At 35.1% G+C, this 17,504-nt stretch overlaps 1 protein-coding gene across 5 annotated transcripts in view; it reads left to right on the top strand.

Moving 5' to 3' along the window:
• col15a1b (collagen, type XV, alpha 1b) overlaps window positions 1–17,504 on the top strand; it is a 47,367-nt gene that overhangs the window by 14,240 nt on the left and 15,623 nt on the right. For 2 of the 5 annotated variants that reach the window (XM_082172505.1, XM_082172502.1), the window contains exons 3-14: window positions 2,144–2,691; window positions 5,974–6,048; window positions 6,244–6,342; window positions 12,370–12,478; window positions 13,268–13,308; window positions 14,397–14,570; window positions 14,787–14,813; window positions 15,933–15,986; window positions 16,115–16,201; window positions 16,383–16,445; window positions 16,560–16,691; window positions 16,988–17,101. In XM_082172505.1, the coding sequence (XP_082028631.1) occupies window positions 2,144–2,691; window positions 5,974–6,048; window positions 6,244–6,342; window positions 12,370–12,478; window positions 13,268–13,308; window positions 14,397–14,570; window positions 14,787–14,813; window positions 15,933–15,986; window positions 16,115–16,201; window positions 16,383–16,445; window positions 16,560–16,691; window positions 16,988–17,101 (1,523 nt within the window). The remainder of the gene's footprint in view (window positions 1–2,143; window positions 2,692–5,973; window positions 6,049–6,243; window positions 6,343–12,369; window positions 12,479–13,267; window positions 13,309–14,396; window positions 14,571–14,786; window positions 14,814–15,932; window positions 15,987–16,114; window positions 16,202–16,382; window positions 16,446–16,559; window positions 16,692–16,987; window positions 17,102–17,504) is intronic. The other 3 variants (XM_082172504.1, XM_082172503.1, XM_082172506.1) reach the window with 3 other exon arrangements.

The raw sequence follows: 17,504 nt of genomic DNA, 5'->3' as shown, positions 1-17,504 counted from the left end.
GTGACTGATTACCTACGGCTGATATATGCATATATAAAGAGGATCCTCTCTCTGTTCTGAGTTCTGAAACTCTTTACTATCAGTCAGATAGAGCATTTGCTAGAAGCCCTGCAGCCCTGTAGAGCTGTTTATTTGCCATTGTACCTCATTATTATTGAAACAGCAGTTATTTCTTAATGTCAGTTTGAGGAGTCTTTAGCTTTGACAATGCCATAAACTAATGAGAATGTTTTACTGTCTATATAATGTGTTCATAATAATAATAATAATAATAATGTGAAACAGTAGACAAAGGATTTAGGATTTAGTCAAAGGATGTTGTCAAAATCGGTGTGAAAAGTCAAGAGCAGTGAGATATTTTCTCTTTTTCTTTTGTTGTTTGATTAACATTAAAATCACAGACGGCAGAAGGAATAATATGTTGCTGTCACTTTAAGACATATATATAATCCAATATATTGATACTGTACACATTCTCAACTGTTTACATTCATTTAAGACATAACCAATCATGTTTTGCTATGATACCTGCCAAGACGGTGATGTTGACATAATTTAGTGTGAATTTGTCTAAGTGCAAGAAGACGTACAAGAGAATTCAATTCAGTATGTCCGAATTAGCAATGAGTGGTTGTTTGTGCACAGAAGGCAAGGTGTGCTTTCTTGGTCTCATGTGCGCCTGTGCGCTATCAACACCCGGGTAATGATGCCGTAAATAATTAGTCATAATAGATGTACATTGCAAATGGCACTCACAATGGTCCTTTTTTATTGGACCATCTCTGTTGTAATGTATTGGGAAGCCAGTTCCCAGACAGGATATTTATGATTTATGCGGCAGCTCTATCAGCTCTCTATCTGTCTCCTTCGCTTGCCATGCTGAACTGTGTGCAACACACCAAAATGTGAGGAACTGTGATGTCAGCAACAGATTTACATACTAATAATTGATTGGACAGCAACTCTCATGTGAAACACATGCAGAGTTTATCCATTGTCAGAAACATACATTAGCAGAACTCTCTGTGCATTTGAGATTGCATACTGTTTGAGTAGGTACTTTGAATTTTAAATGTAAATGCAATTGAAATGTAAAAAAAAAAAATTCTAAATAGTAAGAATATGGCTAGTATGAATGAAATTCGGACGTACTAAATTCGCCATTTTGTTACTGTCACATGAGCTACCTGCGTCAGTTGCGTTGCTTCACTGCCATTCATAAATCCTCTCCCGTGGCCTTATGGGATAGTAAAGTGTCTAATGTGCGCTTCAGAATCTCGGCGGAAGTAGTAGGTCATTCGGGTAGTAGAACCATGGGTTGAGAATGGTGCGTTTTTTTTTTTTTTTTTGAGAACTGTTACACCCCTATTACAAAAACTTGCATGATTTTTCAATAAAAATTATGTATTTGAAAAACCATACAGTTTTTTTTATTGAAAATTCTCTCATTAAAACACTTCAATGCACTTCAGTTCAATGGAAACAGAATTTTTGAAGATTCATTTCCATGCTCTGTTTCATGCAATTACAATGAATGAGGGCTAAATCTTTAAAGCTTTAAAATCTTTTAAAAAATGAAGCAAAAGCAGCATATGAAAAATTTGTCAAAGCTTTTTATGCAACTCGTATGCCGCATTCATAAATCTTTTGAATCTATGCTTTTGAATCTAGTTTTAAAATTATTTTTAAGTTGTCAGTCATTGAACGTTAACATCTTCTCTAGTTCTCCTCGGTGTAATCATGGAGGATTAAATGTACTCACTAGTTGTACTTTCAATCTTTTCAATAATTCAGTTGATCATAAATATTAAAAAAATCAGTTCATGAGCTCAAATGTTTAACAGCTCACAGGAGGGTAAAAAATACCAGGAAAACAGAAAATACCTTCTCACAAAAAGAAGATTTTAAACAAGTTAAAAAATGTTGGGTGAACTTTTCCTTTAATAAACATGAAATATTGTTTAAAAAAACAATGGAATTTATATATGTGTGTTTAGGGCCTTCTAGTCTTCATTGTAACACTTTTTTTAGACTGTTTATTTATTAGGAGACATATTTTCAAAATTGTGAGAAGGAATATTATGACTGTGTATATTGTCCTTCATTTTAATCATTCCCCTTGTTACTGGGTGATTTCTTTCAGAGCGAGGTTCCAAGGGTCATCTAGTGCTCACTGAGCTAGTTGGCGTCCCTCTTCCTCCTTCTGTGTCCTTCATCACTGGCTACGAGGGTTTCCCTGCCTACAGTTTTGGGCCTAATGCTAATGTAGGTCGACTGACCCAGTCCTTTGTACCTGAGCCCTTCTTCATGGACTTTGCCATTATTGTCACCCTCAAGCCCTCCAGCTCTCGAGGAGGGGTCCTGTTTGCCATCACAGATCCCTCCCAGAAGATCGTACACCTGGGCTTGGCCCTGACGCCCGTGGAGGACAAGACCCAGAGGATTGTACTGTATTACAGCGAGCCAGGGTTTGCTGCCACCGTGGAGGTGGCTTCCTTTAAAGTGCCTGACATGACACAGCAGTGGAACCGCTTCACGCTGACTGTCGAGCATGAGGAAGTTCGGCTCTATATGGACTGTGAGCAGTTCCACAGCGCACCCCTGAAGAGAAGCCAGCAGCCCCTCAGCTTTAAGCCGGGCTCAGGCATCTTTGTGGCAAATGCGGGCAGTACTGGCCTGGAGAGATTTGTGGTATGTCACCATCTACATTTTCACAAAACTAAGAAATGTTATTTAGGAAATACTGTTTAAACACCTCACAAATCATAATTGATGATAAAAGATGAGCTGAAAGTCAAATTTGTAATTTTTATATTCATATTTACCTTGTTTTTTGCTTTTAAAGGGATAGTTCACTTTGAAATAAATTTTTGTTATGTTTTAGCTTACCTCAAGGGCATCCAAGATGTAGGTGTCTTTTTTTCCGCAGTAGTTTCAATTTTGATATTTTTAGGTCAAACCGTTCTTGTCTGTCAGTCATATAATGCAGGTCGATGGTCACTGTCTCAAAGAGCATGCACAGAGTCCAAATTAAAACAATTCCCCGTCGTCCAAATTAAACAATTCCCCATCGTAAGTACACATTGATGGCCTAAGACACGAAACGAGCGGTTTGTGTGAGAAAACGAACAGTATTTATATCGTTTTTACCGCTTATACACAGCCATGTCGAAGTGATCTGATCTGACGTGTACGCAGACTGGTGCATAGATATATACACAATAGATGTCGCCTTGTCTACGGCAGTTCATTGGAACGAATGTCTTTAAGGCGACATCTAGTGTATATATCTATGCACCAGTCTGCGTACACGTCAGATCAGATCACTTGGACGTGGCTGTGTATAAGAGGTAAAAACGATATAAATACTGTTCGTTTTCTCACACAAACCGCTCGTTCCGTGTCTTAGGCCATCAATGTGTACTTACGATGGGGAATTGTTTAATTTGGACGACGGGGAATTGTTTTAATTTGGACTCTGTGCATGCTCTTTGAGACAGTGACCATCGACCTGCATTATATGACTGACAGACAAGAACGGTTTGACCTAAAAATATCAAAATTGAAACTACTGCGGAAAAAAAGACACCTACATCTTGGATGCCCTTGAGGTAAGCTAAAACATACCAAAAATTAATTTCAAAGTGAACTATCCCTTTAAGTCTCGTACTTTATTGTGTTTTGATTTTGACTGGGGATATCATGTGCATATCATGTGCCTTTAGTAAATTGACTGGGGCACAATGACATTCACATTCACCTTGACAGTTTTTCATCTATCACTGATCCATGATCAAAAAGGTGCTCGAGATTATTCACAGCCACTTACAAACTTAAAAATAAAGGTTCTTTATCGGCATCAATAGTTCCATGAAGAACCTTTAGCATCCATGGAGCCTTTCCATTGCACAAAACGCTCAACATATTGGAGCCTTCAGAGGAAAAAGGTTCTTCTGATTATTAAAATGTTCTTAAGAAAAAATGGTTTGTGGCGAGCAGGGCAAGGCCGAGGGCCGTGAGAGATCGGCGCGAGGCTGGTGGCGTGATTCGTATCTCTCACGGCCCTCTGCCACGTCCTGCTCGCCACATGGTTATTTTAGGGACTTAGGGAACTTAGGGAAACCTAAAATGGTTCTTCAATGGCATCACTGCGAAAACCTCTTTTTGGAACTTTTATTATTAAAAGTGTAGAGCAACATGAGGGTGTATAGGCAGGCTGTATAGTAAGAACTGTTCAAAGAGGCAGTGTTCTGTCATTTGTTTGAGTGATGATGTTTAACTGTGATTATAATCTGAAATGGGATGGGGCATTTTAATTTATTGTTATCAGTTGATATTGGATTAATTGTGCATGCTCATTTTCCCTTTGCCATCATCTAACACTCAAAGTAGCAAATCTCAAATTGAATATCCATTTCTCATACTGTACATTATAATGTTGTGATGCCTAACTCAGATTTTAGTTTTAGTGTTTTATTTTGTATATTTAAACGAAATAGTACAGAATTTAAATATTATTTATCTATCTGTTTTCTAAGGAAGCCTATTTCCGCCACATTAAAAATACATGCTTTCATAAATCATTATTATGACATGAAAAGTTTAAATCATGTGTTAAAAAGTTGAAATGATTAAACAACAAAAGTCATTATGAAATAAAAATCATAATTATGACAAAAAGTTCAAAAATACCTAAAAATTCAACATTATGAGACAAAAAGTCATAATTATGACATAAAAACCTGTTTATGTCATAACTTGGATTTCTTTTAAGCTTTAAAAGTTGTTGTTTTTTTGCCCATTATCGCCCAGACTTTTAATATTGGTGCATACTGTATACCTGTTTGGAGCTTTCAGGAGAATCATTTAGTAATTTGATAATTTAATATTTTTGACTTGTTGGTATTGTTGATTGCATTTTTTTATTAAATTTTTTCAAAATATTTTTATAACACTTAACATAATAATGAAACATTTAAAAATATTACTTTACAAAATCATTAGTTGACTATAAATAAAAAAACATTCCCTAATTTATTCACATTCTAATTCTACCACACCGACCATATCAAACATGATTTCAAAAAGTTCTCAGAAGTTTTGTCCTCTGCCCCATATGATTTGAACTATTCCAGATGAGGAGCTTTTGTCCCATGAGTTGGTGTGTTATTGTGTTTAGGGGGGCTTGTTGGCATGGAGAAGACTTCGGGAAGGTAGAATCCTTTGTGTTGAATGGTATAATGCTATGGGCCTCCCTCGGGAAAAGAAGACCAAGACGAACAATGAAACTCTCACATACACTCCTACAGTTGCAGGCAGAAATGATGACACTTTTAAACATGGCTATACCCCAAAATGTCTCCGGTTCAAACTTCTAGAGAGTTGTAATTGCTGTTGTGCCCTCTTGGAAAATTACTTTTGTGGTTTGTCAGTTTTGTTGTTGAGCTTTTGTTATTTCACATTTCCTATCGGAAGTAATACTAATGAAAGTTATTGTGTTATCTGTAATGGCTATAATTGAATAAGTCATTGTCATTGTTTCATGGTTGTTTGGACCATGACATTTCATAATGCCTTTAATAATGAAAGTAGCTGATGGCCATCATAATTCTCTGCTGTATTTCAATGAATGTGCATGGCTAAAAGAACCCATTAAATCCTAATGAGTAAAGCAGGAGGTGCTTCATCTGAAAGCCTGCTGATAACTGTACAAAATTGATTACCTTCCCTTAAGCGCTGCTGGCACATCTCCAAGTGCTGTTAGAATGAAAATAAGAGAACAGATTTCATTCTGACAGGAGCTCTTACAGCTCCAGGCAGCGCTTACGTATGGACATGATTGCCGTGTGAGTAACCACTTGGCATTCTGCAAATGTACACAGCAATCTTTTACACAAGCAACTTGATTTTGTTTTAAATGGCTGAACAACTAACCCCCACATTTGTCTCTTTCTTTCTCTCCTGTTCTGTCAGGGCTCTATCCAGCAGCTGGTGATAAAACCGGACCCCAGGGCAGCAGAAGAGCAATGCGAGGAGGATGACCCCAGCGTGAGCGCATTTTCGTTACTCTCTGTCTCTTTATTCTTATTCATCTCAGAATGAAATTACACTTTCTTGGACCATTTTTAGACAGGCAAATTTCTAATAGTAGATTGAAAGGGGATGATTCTTGAGCTGGCACTCCCTCTTGTGGTGGAGTTGTTCGTGATGTGCACAGCAGACTCACTGCTGAATGTTTTGCAGGGGGACAGAAGTGGTGATGGTGATTATGATGATGAAGAAGAGCATGGGAGACGTAAAGAAACCTTTGGTCGGACAAATGAGAAAGAAGATAAAGAAAAGGTTCGACAGAAGCACCTCATTACACACATTACAACGTATTATCTATTAACCAGATTCAATTAAATATTAATTAATTAATTTCTAGATTTTTTTTTTTTTGAAAAACAAATAAATTATATTAATCCAATTACCTAGTTTTGTCATGAAAAAATGTGTTCCCATCACTAGCACTTACTGTGTACTTTCCCCCCCAAAAAATGTAGGTGTAATGTATTAAATCCATACTTTATCCTGCACCATAATACCATAAACAATGAATTGATTTGATTTGTTATTAGGCATTAATTTACCCTACTGTTAAAAAGTTTGGGGTCAGTAAGTTAAAAAGAGAGAAATTAATCATTTTATTCAGCAGGATGCATTTAAATTGATCACAAGTTACTGTGAATACATATTGTTGCAAAAAATTGATTTATTTCAAATTAAAGCTGTTTTTGAACTTTCTGTTCATCAAAGAATCCTGAAAAACAATTATCGCCTGTTTCACAATAATATTAAGCAGCACACAATGCCGGTCCGTAGACACCGGGACGAATACACTTCTGGGGGCCCTAAGCAAAATGTTGTAAGGGGTCCCCTGTCAATGCGTTCATAAAAGCCCACAAATGACCCCCAACCCCTTAATCTGTTCTTTCAGAGCAATTTCACTGTCAACAAAAAACAGTGAGTTGAAACAGTCTGTAATACCATTAAAAAAATTACAATCAATAGGACAAATACAATAGAAAAAAGGATACAAATTAAATAAACAAAATAAACATTCGGAGGAATAATTGTTGTATTTATTTATTTATTTTATTTTAATGTGTGTTTTTAGTCAATGTAATTATTTATTTGCACAAATTTTGCTTTATTTATCTTTGCCAAACAGGAAACAAAGAGGTTAATTCTCCCTCCAGGGGGTTAAGTTTTGTTACAATTTTCAGAGACATTAAAAGGGTTTAAATCTTCGGTTCTCTCCCAAATCATGAGAGAAAGAGAATAAGTATCCATCGGGGTTGAGCCAAAAGTGTTGCAGTTTTATTTTCTTTGCACACTTTGTAAAGTGTGCCATTCTTTCTAATGCTGAAGGGATAGTTCACCCAAAATAAAAAACTAAATAAAAAAAACTCATGTTGTTTCAAAATATATGTTATTGGCTTTCCATGTTTTATGAGGATTTTCCATAGACACTTTTATACTGTACAAACTGTTTTTTTTTTTTTTTTTTCTGTCCCCTAACTCTACCCCTAAACACAACCCTCACCGAAAACTTTCTGCATTTACATATTCGGTAACAGTTTATAATAACTGCAAATGTAACTGATGATCTTACTAATAAAATGTAGTGACTATAACTTATTTTAAATAAGTTTGTTGACCTTACTTAGTTTAACTAAGTAGCAACAACTTTTTAGCATGGAAAATTATTAAACTTAATAGATTGAATTATCCTCTACTTAAAATAATGAGTATTGTGAAATTTTCGAATGGTCAATACGCAGTTCTACATGTAGGTGGAGTCAATTCACAATGGATTCTGAGGGGTAGAAGCACATGGAAAGGTGAGTTGGTGCTTGTTTGTCAGTTTTTTTATTTCTGAATTGCCTAATATACATTAATGGATCGTGTAGAAGTCAGATTAAATGACTTAGCATTACATGGTGATTTTGTATGTGATGTTATTTTATTGAAATTGTTGGACTGTGCTAATCGAAATTAGCAGTCTAGCATTTGCAAGTCACTGATATTTGGCTGCATGTATTCAGTAAAGAAACTTTTTTTTTATGTTTTAGATGTTTTTATTGTGTGTACAATTTAGACTGAGGAACATTTTTATTCTGATTGTAGAGCTGTTGGATGTTTAGATGTGTTGAACAGGGATGTTATTTTATATTATTTCATTTTTGGGGATTTCTTTAGATTAAAATGTTTGAACACTACACAGTGATGCGTAGTTAAAAAATATATAAATCTTTATAGTAAGAATTTAGTAGGTTTATATTATTTTCTTAAATTGCAGAGCTTGTTTTGTGGAATGAGACATGTAGATTAATATTATTTTCTTAATTTGCAGGAATTTTTTTATGGAATGAGATATACAATGGAAATGTGAGTATTGTGGTTGTTTTTGTGGCAGTGTCGCTTAAAACATGGAAGCTGCACCAGAACTAGTCCAATTCCATGCCTTTACACAAACTGTTTGTGTTCCTTCAAGTTATTTAATGCATTAAAGATGAATTTAACAAGAAATCATTCCCAACATGTTGATGCAAACCAAACAATTATCCCTTTAACACATTAACCAAAAGCCCAATGTATATTTAACTTTTTTTTTCTTTCACAGATCAATGCAGAGTTTAATCGCATCACAATCAAAAGCCTCAAACAAGAATTCTTCTCAGCGCTTGATCAACATGCTGCTCGAAACAAAAAAAGTGGCAGTTGAAAAGAGACTTTCTGAGTTTCTTGCACAAATTAAATATATGGTAAGCTTGTCAATGCTTCTTTCTTACATTTCTGGTACTGTTTTAGCTCAGTTTTTCTCATTTCATTCTATGTTGTAACATATTTATCAGAGTGCTGACATCATTGAATTCTTTTGTTACTATATTTTTGAGCTAATTTAATATTCCATTTTAAACTTTTTTTTTTCAGAGCATCATCACTGCTATGTGCACAGTTCTTCATGGCCTTCCTCTCATTCTTGGAAAAGAAACCTTTTTTTATTTTATTTTTTTTACAAATGTTTAGAGGTAATTTTCTCTGTATATTTCATTAAAAACTTTGATTCCCCACACATACATTACATATAGGCATTCAATATGCTTCATTCAACTCTCTTAGATCAGACATGCAAACTCTGCATCTGTTTCATTTATTTTTATTATAATTATTTTCATTTATTATTAGTTCCAACATTTTGTCGAATGCAAGTTCTTAATTATTATACTGTTGTTATTTTTATTTATTTATTTATTTTTTGTCTGTTTCAGACAGTACTTAAACAACCATAATTAATCTCTGCTAGTTGTATGTAGACCCGATACTTTGTCATGTGTATTTTGGATATGGATTTTCATTTGTAATGTAACCAGAATTTTAATATTGCTGTTCCTGTTTTTATTAAGACTGTGATTGACACCCAAAACTTCTTTAATCAGGATTCTGACCGTGACAAGGGAAGACAGCCAGGATTCTCCCTCCACAAGCACTACCGGTATTTGGAGTCTTCTTGCACAGCATTATTCTAGACGGAGCCATAGTCATGGATGATCTTGAAAACTTTCCAGGTGCCATGTTGATTTATGCGCTAAATTCTGAGGTTTTCTTTCCCTTGGACACAAATCTCTAAAACCAAACCTACATTCACTTAGAAACCTTCTGTTGATGTAAGCGAAGGCTGTTTGGGATTGTGTTTAAGGTATTGTTCACCTAAAAATGTAAATTCTGTCATCAGTTTGTCACTCATGTTATTCCAAACCCATAAGACTTTGGTTAGTCTTTGACACACACGTTTAGATATTTTTAAAGAAAACCAGAGAGGTTTCTGACCCTCCATTAAAAGTCCAGGTAACCAAAACTTAAAAGATCCAAGAAGGTCATTAATATGTTAAAATCAAATGGATTAATTTTACAATGCCTTTTATAACCTTTTTGGATCTTTCAAGTTTTGTTTACCTGGACTTTCAATGGAGGGACAGAAATCTCCTAGATTTCTTAAAAAAATATCTTAATTTGTGTTTCAAAGTCTAACCAAAGTCTTATGGGTTTGGAACGTCATGAGGGAGAGTAAATGATTAAATAATTTACATTTTTGGGTGAACTAACCCTTAAAGCTTGTTGTTGCACTAAAGTCAACATTCTTTTTAATTAAAGTGTTAAATTGTCACCCGTCAACCTTAGGTGAATTTTTTTTTTTTTTTTTTTTTTTAAACAGCACCGTTTTACTTATTTCTGTTAAATATGTTTTAATTATTTATTATTTATTTATGTTATTAAGCAAACATTGATTTTTTTTTTTTTACAGGGTCAGCTATTCAGTTTCATGTCAAAAGATTGTCAGTATTATTTGTTTATTCATCAGTCATGATTTGTTGTAATGCATATTGTTACATTAATGAAAAATGTTTTGAATGTGGGGTGCCAGAATGGCATTGTTTGGTACATTTTAATGCCTGAAGAAAATGTATGAGTAATAAATAATGTTTTACCAAAGATCTGTTGCTTTTTGTCTTAACATATAATTTTTTTTTAGTTCAGTTTACTTGAAAACGTTAAGGCAAACGGTTTCCTAAGATTTTCCTAGTAATGTGAACACTAATAATAAATTAACACAACTAATGATTTTGAGTTAACAGTACTTGACCAACAAGTTTTCTTTACTAAATTAAATACATTTTGCCAACTAAAAATGAATACACTACTGTACTTAGAAATTTTAAGGCAGCAGTTTCCTCACTTTTTCTAAGTAAAGTCAACTTATTACATTTGACAGTTAATCATTAGTTAAGCATTAGTAAACCTTCATAGTTAATTCAGCATTTATAAAGCATTAATAGACATTAATAAGCAGTTTAGAAATACAGCTATAAATGCTTTGTTCTTGATTTATAAGCAATAATTGTATTTTCATACTTTATTAATAATCATTTCTAAATGAAGTTTTGCATTATTTACTAACCAGTTATTTATGAGTTGTCAGTGGTTCATAAGATCACTTAGAAAGTGCAAGTAAATTATTAATAAACTATTTAAATGTACATTCATACATCTTATTATTCAGACATAGTAGTTACTTAGTGTGTTACTAAATGCTTTATTACTGTAATTTATGGTTAATTCAGGTAGTTATAAAGCATTTAGTAGTGGTCAGTTTACTATTTAAGTGAGCTCATCTGAAGTGAGGACTATTTATGCCTCATTAAGCTTTTACAAAGGAGATGTAAAGGCTCAGTTATCTTCTAAACAGAAAAAGGAAACAAACAACACAGTGATACAGAACATAGAAACATTTAAGATGTATGAATGTACATTTAAGTAGTTTATTAATCATTTACTTACACTTTCTAAGTGATCTTATGAATCAACGACAACTCATAAATAACTGGTTTGTAAATAAAGCAATACTTCACTTAGTTATTAATATAAAGTTATTAATTGATCGTTAATAAAGTATGAAAATACAATTATTAAACACATTATATATATGCTTATAAACAAAGAATAAAGCATTTATAGTTGTATTTATAAACATCTTTTTAATGTCTATTAATGCTTTATAAATGATGAATTAACTGTTTATTAATGCTTAGCTAATGAGTAATAGTGTGCAGTTATTATAAAGTGTTACCTTACATTCTTTTGTTTTACATTTTACATTCAGAAAAACACAATTTAGTATGATTTATTAGCTGTTTTTCTGATAGGGACCAAAAAATATGTCCTCACAAGATCAAATAACACTATAAATTTTGTTCAATCCAAGTCTTCTGAAGCAATATGATTGCTTTAAATTCACATACTGTACATTCAAATATGGCACTCCAGAACAGATAATGGCAGGGGTAAAAGCTGACTTCAACAAGAGACATGAAAACCAGTGGCAAACCTGCTGTGATGTAATGCATTGCAATGCATGACGAGAGAATTAACCTGCTATTCCTTTTCGTTTTTAATCAATGAGTTTGACAGCATCTGGCAGAGACTTCTCTTACTGTTATTACGTTTTTTCAAGTTGGCTAGTGCCATGCTGGTGTTTCATAGCCAGTGTTTAGGGCTGGGATACTTGTTTGTTCAAACGATGGAAGACGGGGATCAGATGGGGTGGTAGGAGTGTTTAGAAACCTGCAATTCCAAGTGGTACCACTACTGATGAAAAAATTACACACTTGACCTTTAAATACTTTTATGAAATACAATTTTTTTTTTTTACCACACAAAAAAACTATAATCATTAAAAATAGATTCAGATGTGTAGTTTACATATATTATGGCCAGTTTATGTTGTAAGAGTGTATGTATCAGTTGGTGTATTATTGCATACAGATACATAGACCCACCTCTCCTGTGCAAGCCCCGCCCACTGTGTCACCTGAGGAGGAAGAGGGGGAGTTCTCAGGACATGTGACCCCTAAATACGAAGGGCTGCTTAGAGGTGAGAGTACACTCTTTAAATAAGATAAACAATTAGCTTTGTTTTGCCTCTTTTGCGAGTGTTCATATTGATTATTTTCTAGATATTAGTACACTACTGGTCAAAAGTTTTTTTTTTTTTTTTTTTATGTTTTTGAAAGAAGTCTCACCAAGACCGCATTTATTTATCAGTATAAACTACAATTCATTATGACATGATCCTTCTGATATGTTGATTTGGTTCTCAAGAAATATTTCTTATTATTATTAATACTGAAAACATTGTTTTTGCTGCTTAATATATGTGAGGAAACTGTTATACTTCATCATTCACAAATTTGGAGTAAGAAAGTTTATTAATTAATACTTTTATTCAGAAAGGACACTGAAGTGATTAAAAGTGACAGGAAATACATTTATAATGTTACAAAAGATTTATTTTTCAAATAAATGCTGTTCTTTTGAAATGTCTATTTATCAAAGAATTCTAAGTAATATGTATGGTTTCCGCAAAAATATTAAGCGGCTCAACTGTTTTATTGATAATAATAAGAAACGTTTCTCAAGAACCAAAAATATATTCCAATGATTTCTGAAGGATCATGTGACACTGAAGACTGGCGTAACGATGCTGAAAATTCAACTTTGCCATCACAGGATAATTTACTTTTTAAAATATATTTAAATAGACAGCCTTGGTGTGCATAAGAGACTTGTTTCATAAATATTACAAAATCTTTATTCCAAACTAATTAAATATTAAAATGGTCTCTATCTGATTATGTAAAATGCTTGTTATTAATTCTTTCAGGGACTTACCACACAGATGGAACGGGGGAGAGTACAGGGGATGTAAGTGATACACTTAAGGTTGTAATCAGGGTTTGAAATGAACACCCGCCAAATGCGGGTAAAAATCAACTGTGCCGGGTAACGCTGTCAAATCAGTAGCCAATTTGAAGTGTTACTTATTATGTTTACTCACTTTGCTGGGGAAGTACGTGTAAGCCAAATCTGCGCAGACTAACTCGTGGATCATCATGATATATTAAATACAGCGTATTGCGCAGAATCTGTGCATATCTGGCTTACTTAACCATGTAAACACTACGTAACAAATAACGGCACGCTTGTTCATTTGCATTGAAGCAATAGCAAAGATTACAAAGCATTTGGTTGACAGAAAAGACATGGGCTGAATTTGAAATCTCCCCCCCAAACCCTCAATCACTACTCCCTACGTTAGTTCACTAATACAATTCACTTGAAGAGGTGAATGAAAACGAGTGAGCGAATTCGGACAGCCATTGAGTGTTCATCGGTTATACACTCGTTATTGTGGTGCAATGTGGGAAAGAATGAGTGCACTCGATAATGTCCAGTATGGTTTCGGACACCACTACAAATGGCTGTCAGTCTTTTATGTATGTATTTTTTTATGTTCTTTGTACTGAAAATTTTCATTTCAAACCCTGGTTGTAATAGCAAAAAGGATATTTACTTTTGAATACAAGTAATGCTCTTAAAGGTGCTCTAAGTGATGTTGGGTGACCTCACTTCTTGTTGACGATCGAAGTATTGTCAAACAAAACGGAGGCTAGCTAGACCCTCCCTCCTCCTCATCCGCGCACTAACCCCCCAAACCCCAGCCCAAATCCTTCTTGTCGGTTATTGGCTGGAACAGTTTGTTATGTTTCGTGGTGCGGGTTAGCCCAGTTTGTTTTTCTTGCCATTTGTATAGCCTGGGGTGTCTACAGAGACCACGTTTTTTTACAGTGTGTTCAGGGGACAGGCAGCTAGCGGATGGTGAGGAGATGTTTGCTGTATGTGCCAAAAAAAAAAATTTGCCTAAAAAACGCGTGACATCGCTTAGAGCACCTTTAAAATTATGCAATAATCCTGCATGTTCAAGTACAGTGTTTCCTCTTGAAACGTCTCAGGGTTCAGGCCAGGGACAAAAAGGAGAGCGTGGAGCACCTGGACCTGCAGGCCCCCCCGGACCCCCTGGACCATCTCTTCCACCGAGACATTCAGGTCAGCCTGGACAGAGAGGCCCACAAGGACCAATGGGTCGACCAGGAGGACAAGGCAGAACAGGGAAAGATGGGCAACCTGTATGATTATTTCCTGTATTTTTTCCTCTATGATAATGAGACTTTATTGAATATGCACTGATTACACTTTTGCTACTTTTCTTTGTGAGACTAGGATATGATAATGATGTCTAAACTTTTATCTGTAAACATAGTATTATAAAACATTTCATATCCCAGTAGTGTACAGCAGATTGAGTGAGCTAACAGTTTATTAATCTCTTGCCTGTTTTACAGGGAAGCAAAGGTGAAGAAGGAAAACCAGTGAGTAACAATTTGCTTAGATACAGAGAGTATTAGACTGGTATGTACTGAATGTAGACATGAAGGACATCCATTCAGTCCAGTATGTTGAATTAATATATTGACATTATCGTGCACATTATTATTGTTAATTGAACAAATCCTTTCTGGTAGAACTCAATATATGAGAACTATTTGATTCTTTAGAAACATTAGAACAAAGAAAACTACCTTAGCATTGCTCTGAGATGACCAGTGTCACGATACAGTGTGTTGAATGAAGCGCACTACAGGAATAGTCCAAGGTAATAGTATTTAATGATCAAATTCAAACACAGGAGAACACAACTATGTAAAACATAGATGAAAACGAACAGTGATAAAAGGAGAACTCCGGGTTTAAATACATGGTACAAACGGGGTACAAAAATTTACTAAAGGAGGGGATGAACATGGACAGAGAGCATACATCTTACAACCAGATGACATTCAAATTGAGCACATGAATTCTCTTTTGGTCTTCTTAGCATTACAGAGAAGAAAAGTATCATTTGATTCCTACAATTTACAAACCAAATAAAATGAAAAAAAAGAGTAAAAATATTTCGTATTGAGTCCCTCGATAGTTTCATATCCTGTGATTTATACTCATATTTATTTAGTTTAAAACATTGTTTGCTTGCATAAATATTTACTAATTTGCAGAGTTTTAATCGAGAAAAAAAAAAAGAGAGAGAATTAAAGAGAGAATTTAATCCATCTTATTTTTAATGTTAGAGCAGGCGCTACCATTTTTAACTTGAATGTGCTTCCGGTGTCAGCTGCTTGATGTTGCTAACTGTTTTTTTATTATCATATTATTTTATTATCGTAATCATAAACACGCTGTTTTATAATGCTTTACTGCACTTTATTAGTCTTTAGTTAATGGCTAATAAATCAGAAGTCTCTTTATGTGGATATTTGCAATATATAGTGCTGACAGTATTTGTTCCTTTTAATAAAAAATAAAAAAAAAATGAATAAGAAGTCTTATACATTCACAGGAATTATTTCCACGTTGAAAAATAAAGTGGATAGAATGTAATGTGAAGTTTCATGGATTCATGTTTACATCTGTTTTCGCTTATCTTAATACAGGGACCACCAGGACTTCCAGGATTACCTGGAGAATCTGGAGTTAAAGGAGAAAAGGTGAGGGATAATGCAGTTGAGTTGCCTCCCAAACATGTGATTATCCAAAATGTAGAAAGCACTTCCTGCTATGCCCTGTTGTGTTTCTTAAGCTTGAAAATAAAATCCTGTATTTCTATCTTTTTTAGGGTGATCCTGGGATGGGTCAACCTGGATTGCCTGGTCCACCAGGGCTTCCCGGACAACCAGGGCCATCCAACCCAATTAAAGTTTCAGTGAGTACATTGAACAAAATGTGTGGTGGTATTTCTTCATATTGGGGGAAAAACTGAATTTGTTGCTAAAGCATGCATATTTCAAAACAACATCTTTGGCTACTTTAAATCTGATGTACATAATTCTGTGCACATACTGTGATTCTTGTTTATTAAAATGTATAAAAATTTTTACTGACAGTATGGATTTGATGCTCTCGGCTCTGGATTTGGAGATGTTGACATTGATTCCGAACGTCTTAGAGTGAGTAAAATCTGACCATGTTTTGAAGACATTGTTACATAATGTATTTAATGGCAATTAACAGTAAGGATTGTCAATGTTTATCCATCTCTCTATGATTATGTCATATTCTAGGGTCCACCTGGGCCTCCAGGCCCTCCTGGGAAACCTGGCCCACCTGGTCCCAACAGGGGGTTTGGGGGTTTGGTCCCTGGACCTCCAGGTGCCTCTGGCAAGGATGGCAGAGATGGGCAACCTGGACTTCCTGTGAGTTTTTTCTCTCTTTGTTTAAATCAGCTGCTGAAGAAAGTCTCAGTTTACATTTTGTTAGAATTCATATCCCATCTACGTACTTATGTTGTGCCTGTCATCTCAAGTTACCTCTGATGGTTAATGCACTCAGACAACTTAAAATGAAGCTACGTAAAATAGTAATTCAGGCCAGCAGATAAATAATTCATTCCCCATCAAGCACTTCTCAAGACCTAGAGCTGCTTAATGATGGTTGAACCACAGTCCTTAGCTGATTTATGTTGTCTTCTTTCCTTCTCTCGATAACCCAGCAGTTTGAGGACTGGTTTAGTGGGTCTGGCACTGACTCTGGGTTTGACTCAGGGTTTGGCTCGGGTTTTGGTAAAGGACAGGCAGTGCCCTGGTTCGTTCAGGTCTCTGAACTAGTAGGTTGGAAAAGGCAGCATTTTCTCTCCAACAATTTCTGCTTTTCCTCATTTGCCTAAATGCAATCTGAGATTTGGATTAGGTTACAGTGTTGTATTTATGCATGTATTTTCTCCGTTACCCAGGCAAAAACTCACCATGGCTTTCCGTCACATGTTAACCTTTTTATATCTTCCAATTCTGTCTTTATTTCTCACAATTGACCTTTCGCCGAGCCCCGCCCCCCTTAGTTACTGTTGCTACGTCCGACAAACAAATGGTCAAACACGAGCAGCGCGACAGATTGCCATGACGGAAAGAGGTATACCCGTGCGTGTCAGTGACCATTTTTGGAGCAATACCTCCACGATATCCTCCAGATCGAGGCAAAAGGGGTTACAGAGTGCAGTGGAGGGATATATT

The sequence above is a fragment of the Leuciscus leuciscus genome, assembly GCF_965113295.1.
Source record: "Leuciscus leuciscus genome assembly, chromosome: 6".
NCBI classification, from domain to species: Eukaryota; Metazoa; Chordata; class Actinopteri; order Cypriniformes; family Leuciscidae; genus Leuciscus; species Leuciscus leuciscus.
Note: the sequence above shows the minus strand (reverse complement) of the source record. Positions and strands in the feature narration are given on the sequence as shown.